An 11,337-nucleotide genomic window follows, 5' to 3' on the forward strand; every position below is an offset into this window, starting at 1 on the left:
ATGTTGTTGTTGTTGATGTTGATGTTGTTGATGTTGTTGATGTTGATGTTGTTGATGTTGTTGTTGTTGATGTTGTTGATGTTGATGTTGTTGTTGATGTTGTTGTTGTTGATGTTGATGTTGTTGTTGTTGTTTATGTAACATGGTCTTCCTGTGTTGTGGTCCAGCTGTTTGACCACATCGTTCAGTGTATCTCAGACTTCCTGGACTACATGGGGATGAAGAACACTCGTCTTCCTCTGGGTTTCACCTTCTCCTTCCCCTGCAGACAGACCAGCCTGGACGCCGTGAGCCTCTACATCCTCTCTGTCTGTGTGTGTGTGCGTGTGTGTGTGTGTGTGTGTGTGTCTGTGTGTGTGTGTCTGTGTGTGTGTATCTGTGTGTGTCTGTGTGTGTGTGTGTGTGTGTGTGTGTGTGTGTGTGTGTGTGTGTGTGTGTGTGTGTGTGTGTGTGTGTGTGTGTGTGTGAGTGTGTGACAGATACTGTGTGTGTTCAGGGCATCCTGCTGACGTGGACGAAGGGCTTCAAGGCCACAGACTGTGAGGGAGAAGACGTGGTGGGCCTGTTGAGGGAGGCCATCAAACGCAGAGAGGTGAGGGGTCGTCTGAGGTCAGGGGTCGTCTGAGGTCAGGGGTCATCTGAGGCTCCACCTGTCTAGACTGAACATGTTTACAAACTGCTTCCTACGATGATATAGTCTTATATACATATATACATAAACATAGATACATAGATACATAAACATAGATACATAAACATAGATACATATATACATAAACATAGATACATATATACATAAACATATATACATAAACATATATACATAAACATAGATACATAGATACATAAACATAGATACATAAACATAGATACATATATACATAAACATATATACATATATACATAAACATAGATACATATATACATAAACATAGATACATATATACATAAACATATATACATAAACATAGATACATATATACATAGATACATATATACATAAACATATATACATAAACATAGATACATATATACATAAACATATATACATAAACATAGATACATATATACATAGATACATAGATACATATATACATATATACATATATACATATATACATAAACATAGATACATATATACATATATACATAAACATAGATAAATAAACATAGATACATAAACATATATACATAAACATATATACATATATACATAAACATAGATACATATATACATAAACATATATACATATATACATAAACATAGATACATATATACATAAACATATATACATAAACATAGATACATAAACATATATACATAAACATATATACATAAACATAGATACATATATACATAAACATAGATACATATATACATAAACATAGATACATAAACATAGATACATAGATACATAAACATAGATACATATATACATAAACATAGATACATATATACATAAACATATATACATAAACATATATACATATATACATAAACATAGATACATAAACATATATACATAAACATATATACATAAACATAGATACATATATACATAAACATATATACATAAACATATATACATAAACATAGATACATAGATACATAAACATAGATACATATATACATAAACATATATACATAAACATATATACATAAACATAGATACATATATACATATATACATAAACATAGATACATAAACATATATACATAAACATATATACATAAACATAGATACATATATACATAAACATATATACATAGACATATATACATAAACATAGATACATATATACATAAACATAGATACATATATACATAAACATATATACATAAACATATATACATAAACATAGATACATATATACATATATACATAAACATATATACATAAACATATATACATATATACATAAACATATATACATATATACATAAACATAGATACATATATACATAAACATAGATACATATATACATATATACATAAACATATATACATATATACATATATACATAAACATATATACATAAACATATATACATATATACATAAACATAGATACATATATACATATATACATAAACATATATACATAAACATATATACATATATACATAAACATAGATACATATATACATATATACATAAACATATATACATAAACATATATACATATATACATAAACATATATACATATATACATAAACATAGATACATAAACATATATACATAAACATAGATACATATATACACATACACTGCACAGCTCTCTGACTTGTTGACAGATTCAGGTTGTCGTAGAAGTGTTCAGTAGTTGTCTCATTGCATCTGACTGTCATCCTGTTTGTGTGTGCGTGCGTGCTTGCGTGGGTGTGTGTGTGCGCGCGTGCGTGTGTGTGTGTGCGTGTGTGTGTGTGTCCAGGAGTTTGACCTGGACGTGGTGGCGGTGGTTAATGACACCGTGGGAACCATGATGACCTGTGCGTATGAGGAGCCTTCCTGTGAGGTCGGCCTGATCGCAGGTGAGGTCACCTGATGATGTCACCTGATGATGTCACCTCCACCACTATGACAACATATCTGCATTATCATGTCTGTTTGACAGCGCTGAATGTTTGTTTTGGTGTCTAATGATTGCTAACCGTGTGTGTGTGTGTGTGTGCGTGTGCGTGTGCGTGTGCGTGTGCGTGTGTGTGTGTGTGTGTGTGTGCGTGTGCGTGTGCGTGTGCGTGTGCGTGTGTGTGTGTGTGTGCAGGGACGGGCAGTAACGCGTGCTACATGGAGGAGTTGAGGAACGTTGAGATGGTGGAGGGGCAGCAGGGCAGGATGTGTGTGAACATGGAGTGGGGCGCCTTCGGTGACAACGGTTGCCTAGACGACATGAGGACGGAGTACGACAGGGCTGTGGACCACTTCTCCCTCAACCCCGGGAAACAGAGGTAGGACAGGACGATGGAGGGAGGGAGGGAGGGAGGGAGGGAGGGAGGGATAGACAGACAGACAGACAGACAGATAGATAGATAGATAGATAGATAGATAGATAGATAGATAGATAAATGATCAGCAACCTGTTGACATTGATACTGATACATCAATTAGATCAACTCACCCAGACATCTTCTGTGTGTGTGTGTGTGTGTGTGTGTGTGTGTGTGTGTGTGTGTGCAGTTTTGAGAAGATGTGCAGTGGTATGTACCTGGGGGAGATCGTCAGACAGATCCTGATCGACCTGACCAGGAGAGGGTTCCTGTTCCGAGGTCAGATCTCTGAGACTCTGAAGACCAGAGGAATCTTCGAGACCAAGTTCCTGTCCCAGATAGAGAGGTACAGTAACATAGATACCACACCAGACACAGACTCAGCCAGTACAGACACAGAGTCAGCCAGTACAGACACAGAGTCAGCCAGTACAGACACAGACACAGCCAGTACAGACACAGTCAGCCAGTACAGACACAGAGTCAGCCAGTACAGACACAGCCAGTACAGACACAGAGTCAGCCAGTACAGACACAGAGTCAGCCAGTACAGACACACACACAGCCAGTACAGACACACACACAGCCAGTACAGACACAGACTGACACATAGAAATACTCTCTCTCTCTCTCTCTCTCTCTGTCTCTCTGTCTCTCTCTCTCTCTCTCTGTCTCTCTCTCTGTCTCTCTCTCTCTCTCTTTCTCTCTGTGTCTGAAAGGTGCTGTCTGTCTGCCTGCCTGTCTTAACTAATTCATTAATGTATTCATAGTGCTGATCTGATCACCTAGTGTCTCTGTGTCTCCCCCTAGTGACCGTCTGGCGCTCCTGCAGGTGAGGGCCATCCTGCAGCACCTGGGTCTGGACAGCACGTGTGATGACAGCATCATAGTGAAGGAGGTGTGTGGGACTGTGTCCCGCCGTGCTGCTCAGCTCTGCGGAGCCGGAATGGCCGCCGTCGTCGACAAGATCAGAGAGAACCGCGGACTGGACCATCTGGACATCACCGTGGGGGTGGACGGGACTCTCTACAAGCTGCATCCTCAGTGAGTAGGAACCGGGGGTTAGCATTAGCATCCTCAGTGAGTAGGAACCGGGGGTTAGCATTAGCATCCTCAGTGAGTAGGAACTGGGGGTTAGCATTAGCATCCTCAGTGAGTAGGAACCGGGGGTTAGCATTATGGTGTAATAGTATAATAGTAATAGTATAATAGTTATAGTGTAATAGTATAATAGTATAATAGTAATAGTATAATAGTATAATAGTAATAGTATAATAGTATAATAGTATAATAGTAATAGTATAATAGTATAATAGTAATAGTGTAATAGTATAATAGTATAATAGTAATAGTATAATAGTATAATAGTAATAGTATAATAGTATAATAGTAATAGTGTAATAGTATAATAGTATAATAGTAATAGTATAATAGTATAATAGTATAATAGTAATAGTATAATAGTATAATAGTAATAGTATAATAGTATAATAGTATAATAGTATAATAGTAATAGTATAATAGTATAATAGTATAATAGTATAATAGTAATAGTATAATAGTATAATAGTAATAGTGTAATAGTATAATAGTATAATAGTATAATAGTAATAGTGTAATAGTATAATAGTATAATAGTAATAGTATAATAGTATAATAGTAATAGTATAATAGTATAATAGTAATAGTGTAATAGTATAATAGTATAATAGTATAATAGTAATAGTATAATAGTATAATAGTAATAGTATAATAGTATAATAGTAATAGTATAATAGTATAATAGTATAATAGTATAATAGTAATAGTATAATAGTATAATAGTATAATAGTATAATAGTAATAGTATAATAGTATAATAGTAATAGTATAATAGTAATAGTGTAATAGTATAATAGTAATAGTGTAATAGTATAATAGTAATAGTATAATAGTATAATAGTAATAGTATAATAGTAATAGTGTAATAGTATAATAGTAATAGTGTAATAGTATAATAGTAATTACTATATAATAATAGTATAATAGTAATAGTGTAATAGTATAATAGTATAATAGTAATAGTATAATAGTATAATAGTAATAGTGTAATAGTATAATAGTAATAGTATAATAGTATAATAGTATAATAGTAATAGTGTAATAGTATAATAGTAATAGTGTAATAGTATAATAGTAATAGTGTAATAGTATAATAGTAATTACTATATAATAATAGTATAATAGTAATAGTGTAATAGTATAATAGTATAATAGTAATAGTATAATAGTATAATAGTAATAGTATAATAGTATAATAGTAATAGTGTAATAGTAATAGTGTAATAGTATAATAGTAATAGTATAATAGTATAATAGTAATAGTATAATAGTGTAATAGTAATAGTGTAATAGTATAATAGTAATAGTATAATAGTATAATAGTAATAGTGTAATAGTATAATAGTAATAGTATAATAGTATAATAGTAATAGTGTAATAGTATAATAGTATAATAGTATAATAGTAATAGTATAATAGTATAATAGTAATAGTGTAATAGTATAATAGTAATAGTATAATAGTATAATAGTATAATAGTAATAGTGTAATAGTATAATAGTAATAGTATAATAGTATAATAGTAATAGTGTAATAGTATAATAGTATAATAGTATAATAGTAATAGTATAATAGTATAATAGTAATAGTGTAATAGTAATAGTATAATAGTATAATAGTATAATAGTAATAGTGTAATAGTATAATAGTATAATAGTAATAGTATAATAGTATAATAGTAATAGTGTAATAGTAATAGTGTAATAGTATAATAGTAATAGTATAATAGTATAATAGTAATAGTATAATAGTAATAGTGTAATAGTAATAGTAATAGTATAATAGTAATAGTGTAATAGTATAATAGTATAATAGTAATAGTATAATAGTAATAGTATAATAGTATAATAGTATAATAGTAATAGTATAATAGTATAATAGTAATAGTATAATAGTAATAGTATAATAGTAATAGTATAATAGTAATAGTATAATAGTAATAGTATAATAGTATAATAGTATAATAGTAATAGTATAATAGTATAATAGTATAATAGTAATAGTATAATAGTATAATAGTATAATAGTAATAGTATAATAGTAATAGTATAATAGTATAATAGTATAATAGTAATAGTATAATAGTATAATAGTATAATAGTAATAGTATAATAGTATAATAGTAATAGTGTAATAGTATAATAGTAATAGTATAATAGTATAATAGTAATAGTATAATAGTAATAGTGTAATAGTATAATAGTAATAGTGTAATAGTATAATAGTAATAGTATAATAGTATAATAATAATAGTATAATAGTAATAGTGTAATAGTATAATAGTATAATAGTAATAGTATAATAGTATAATAGTATAATAGTAATAGTATAATAGTGTAATAGTATAATAGTAATAGTATAATAGTATAATAGTAATAGTGTAATAGTAATAGTAATAGTATAATAGTAATAGTATAATAGTATAATAGTAATAGTGTAATAGTATAATAGTAATAGTGTAATAGTAATAGTGTAATAGTAATAGTGTAATAGTATAATAGTAATAGTATAATAGTAATAGTATAATAGTAATAGTAATAGTGTAATAGTATAATAGTAATAGTAATAGTATAATAGTAATAGTATAATAGTATAATAGTATAATAGTAATAGTATAATAGTATAATAGTATAATAGTAATAGTGTAATAGTATAATAGTAATAGTGTAATAGTATAATAGTAATAGTGTAATAGTATAATAGTAATAGTATAATAGTATAATAGTAATAGTGTAATAGTAATAGTATAATAGTAATAGTATAATAGTATAATAGTAATAGTGTAATAGTAATAGTATAATAGTTATAGTATAATAGTAATAGTATAATAGTAATAGTATAATAGTTATAGTATAATAGTAATAGTGTAATAGTATAATAGTAATAGTATAATAGTAATAGTATAATAGTAATAGTATAATAGTAATAGTGTAATAGTATAATAGTAATAGTATAATAGTATAATAGTAATAGTATAATAGTAATAGTATAATAGTAATAGTATAATAGTAATAGTATAATAGTATAATAGTAATAGTATAATAGTAATAGTGTAATAGTATAATAGTAATAGTAATAGTGTAATAGTATAATAGTAATAGTATAATAGTAATAGTATAATAGTAATAGTATAATAGTAATAGTATAATAGTAATAGTGTAATAGTATAATAGTAATAGTGTAATAGTATAATAGTAATAGTGTAATAGTAATAGTGTAATAGTATAATAGTAATAGTATAATAGTAATAGTATAATAGTAATAGTATAATAGTAATAGTGTAATAGTATAATAGTAATAGTATAATAGTATAATAGTAATAGTATAATAGTAATAGTATAATAGTGTAATAGTAATAGTATAATAGTAATAGTATAATAGTGTAATAGTATAATAGTAATAGTATAATAGTAATAGTGTAATAGTATAATAGTAATAGTGTAATAGTATAATAGTAATAGTGTAATAGTATAATAGTATAATAGTAATAGTGTAATAGTATAATAGTAATAGTATAATAGTATAATAGTGTAATAGTTGGTGGTTTAATGGTTTAATGGTTTAATGGTTTAATGTAGTATTCTAATGGCTGAGGCAAGTCTTCTCTATATGTATTTTAAATATGTCAAATAAAATGTGTAATTCATGTATTCAGCGGGAAACATTGAATATAGGGGAAGGGCAGTAACACTCTATGTTTTTAGAAATCTAAAACTCTGTCAGATTTTTCTTTGTGCAAGTCGCCTTTTCTAACAGAATGTCCACATCACTGTGCTTTTAGAGAATTACTTATATAGTTCTAGAGTTATTACTGTACTATTACTATGTAATAACAGCATGTCTATATGTCTCCTCCTGTGTTATTCCAGCTTCTCCAGGATCATGACCCAGACGGTGAAGGAGCTGGCGCCCCAGTGCAGGGTGACCTTCCTGCTCTCGGAGGACGGCAGTGGGAAGGGGGCGGCTCTCATCACGGCTGTGGGCTGTCGCATGAGAGAGCTGGAGCAGCCCAGCTGAGGACCTGCATCCCTCCATCCCTCTCTCCATCCCTCCATCCCTCCATCCCTCCATCCCTCTCTCCATCCCTCCATCCCTCCATCCCTCTCTCCCTCCCTCCATCCCTCTCTCCATCCCTCCATCCCTCCATCCCTCTCTCCCTCCCTCCATCCCTCTCTCATCCATCCTCCTCTCCTTCTCCTCCTCTCCTCCGTCCCTCACCCTCAATATGCCGCTCTTTTTGTAACATGTTCACCTGCCACTTTCTCTCTCTCTCTATCTATCTCTCCACCCTGGCTCACCACTCTCTCCATCCAAGACCAAGACTGTGCACTCCTCCTCTCCTCTCCTCTCCTCTCCTCTCCTCCTTTCCTCCTCCCCTCCTCCTCCCCTCCTCCTCTCCTCCTCCTCTCCTCTCCTCTCCTCACCTCTCCTCCTCCCCTCCTCCTCTCCTCCCATCTGCTCCAGACAGACAGACAGACAGACAGACAGTCTGACTATCTCTGGTTGAGGTCTGGACATTTCCATGGTGGCCATGTTGCCACCTGATGTTCACTTGTGTGTAGAATGCAACTTGTGAAGATGGAGGTCAGGTAGTCCACCAAGTCTATCTACAGCTCTGTTCTTACTGCGTGCGTGCGTGCGTGCGTGCGTGCGTGCGTGCGTGCGTGCGTGCGTGCGTGCGTGCGTGTGTGCGTGGTGATCAAACATGTCAAAGTTTTATTAAACTCTGTCAGTCCTGTTGTAACAAGCCTTCTGCTCTCTATGGGCCAGATCTACTGAACCACACACCCACTCCTGTTTAACTGCAGGGACCTAGGTAAAGACACACACACACACACACACACACACACACACACACACACACACACACACACACACACACACACACACAACAGACATACAGCAGCAACATGCTGAAATAAAGGTCCATAGAAGGAAGTAGACTTGTATATAAAGTATACATGAAGACATAGCATATCTGGCCTGGTGTCCTAGGTCTAGTCCTAGCCCAGTGTCCTAGGTCTAGTCCTAGCCCAGTGTCCTATGTCTAGTCCTAGCCCAGTGTCCTAGGTCTAGTCCTAGCCCAGTGTCCTATGTCTAGTCCTAGCCCAGTGTCCTAGGTCTAGTCCTAGCCCAGTGTCCTAGGTCTAGTCTTAGCCCAGTGTCCTAGGTCTAGTCCTAGCCCAGTGTCCTAGGTCTAGTTCAACGACTATAAAAGCCCATTTATGGTCAATCCTGCGTCTGTGGTGGCCGTCCGTCGTGTCCTCTGCAGGCGGTGTGTGTGTGTGTGTGTGTGTGAGTGTGTGTGTGTGTGTGTGTGTGTGTGTGTGTGTGTCTATGCGTCCAATGGGCTGTGAGAATGTACCTCTGCAACCTACCATCAAGAAATAGCGTAGATGCTCTACATAGCCCTACGAAGCCCTACATAGCCCTATGAAGCCCTACATAGCCCTACAAAGCCGTACAAAGCCCTACGGAGCCCTACAGAGCCCTATATAGCCCTACAGAGCCCTACAGAGCCCTATATAGCCCTACAGAGTCCTACATAGCCCCACAGAGTCCTACATAGCCCCACAGAGTCCTACATAGCCCCACAGAGTCCTACAGAGCCTTATGGAGCCCTACATAACCCTACATAGCCTTATGGAGCCCTACATAGCCTTATGGAGCCCTACATAGCCCCACAGAGCCCTACATAGCCTTATGGAGCCCTACATAACCCTACATAGCCCCACAGAGCCCTACATAGCCCTATGGAGCCCTACATAGCCCTACATAGCCTTGTGGAGCCCTACATAACCCTACATAGCCTTATGGAGCCCTACATAACCCTACATAGCCATACAGAGCCCTCTGCGTTGTTACGACAAGGTTAGGGTTAGCCTCCGCACGCCCCCTGCATTATCCCCTCCGAGCGGACCCTCGGCCCCACACCGCCGGACCAGACATAAATGGGCTTTCCACATCCTACCACAGGCAGGGCGGGACCCCCTAGTGACAGCCTTCAGCTGCAGGCCAAACCAATGCACATGTATGTCAGAGAAGAAAGGGAAATATTTCCTTTCTTATTTTCTAATTCCTCGCCCAGGTATGTTATATGTATGTTATTTATTTATGTTTGTACGGGACGGATGTTTTATGCTAATGAGGGTGGTGGAGGTTCTAAATCAGTTGGATATCACGTCTGGTGTGGCAGACTTTCACTCTTTACTGTCTGTCAGATGTTGACTTGTGTTTGCTTGATAGTTATGAAAGCACCTTTGATTGGTCCAGGGCAGACTGTTCACCTGTGCACCCTGGTACGGTCCAATCACAGTGAGCCCCGCCTCCACGCTGCAGATCACGCTGCTTTAAACGCATGGCTTTCATTGATCTCCATGACAACACTGTACTGTACTTCACAGAATAAAGTTCAACAAGTGTGTCTGTCTCCTGTCTGTCTGCCTGACCACTCCTCCTAGAACAGTCTCTGTCTGTCTGTCTGTCTGTCTGTCTGCCTGCCTGCCTGCTTGTCTGTCTGTCTGTCTGTCTGATTGTCTGTCTGTCTGTCTGTCTGTCTGTCTGTCTGCCACTTGTCTTCAGAAGAGACTGTTTCTGTATACACTCACTGAACACTTTATTAGGAACACCTGTACACCTTCTCATGGTGGAGGAACACCTGTACACCTTCTCATGGTGGAGGAACACCTGGACACCTTCTCATGGTGGAGGAACACCTGGACACCTTCTCATGGTGGAGGAACACCTGGACACCTTCTCATGGTGGAGGTGGAGGAACACCTGGACACCTTCTCATAGTGGAGGAACACCTGTACACCTTCTCATGGTGGAGGTGGAGGAACACCTGGACACCTTCTCATAGTGGAGGAACACCTGGACACCTTCTCATGGTGGAGGCGGTGGAATGGTGCACCTGAAAATACCTGAAAATTGAAGTGTACACTCACCAAGCACTTTATTACAACACTACTAATACTGGGTAATACTCCCTTTATTACAACACTATACTAATACTGGGTAATACTCCCTTTATTACAACACTATACTAATACTGGGTAATACTCCCTTTATTACAACACTATACTAATACTCCCTTTATTACAACACTATACTAATACTGGGTAATACTCCCTTTATTACAACACTATACTAATACTGGGTAGGGCCTCCCTTTGCTCTCAAAACAGCCTTAATTCTTCGTGATATTGATTCCATAAGATGTTGGAAACATTCCTTTGAGATTCTG

At 34.9% G+C, this 11,337-nt stretch overlaps 1 protein-coding gene across 1 annotated transcript; it reads left to right on the forward strand.

Moving 5' to 3' along the window:
* Positions 1-11: 11 nt before the first annotated feature.
* LOC310824622 (hexokinase-1-like) lies at positions 12-10,521 on the forward strand (the record flags this gene model as incomplete). Its single annotated transcript, XM_083697883.1, has 7 exons — positions 12-287; positions 497-592; positions 2,435-2,534; positions 2,768-2,951; positions 3,181-3,336; positions 3,801-4,034; positions 7,961-10,521. Coding segments are annotated over 7 exons (1,194 nt in total), but the record flags the coding sequence as incomplete, so codon positions are not given.
* Between the last annotated feature and the right edge of the window lie 816 nt (positions 10,522-11,337).

This window comes from Argentina silus, assembly GCF_951799395.1.
Source record: "Argentina silus genome assembly, contig: scaffold_634, whole genome shotgun sequence".
NCBI lineage: Eukaryota > Metazoa > Chordata > Actinopteri > Argentiniformes > Argentinidae > Argentina > Argentina silus.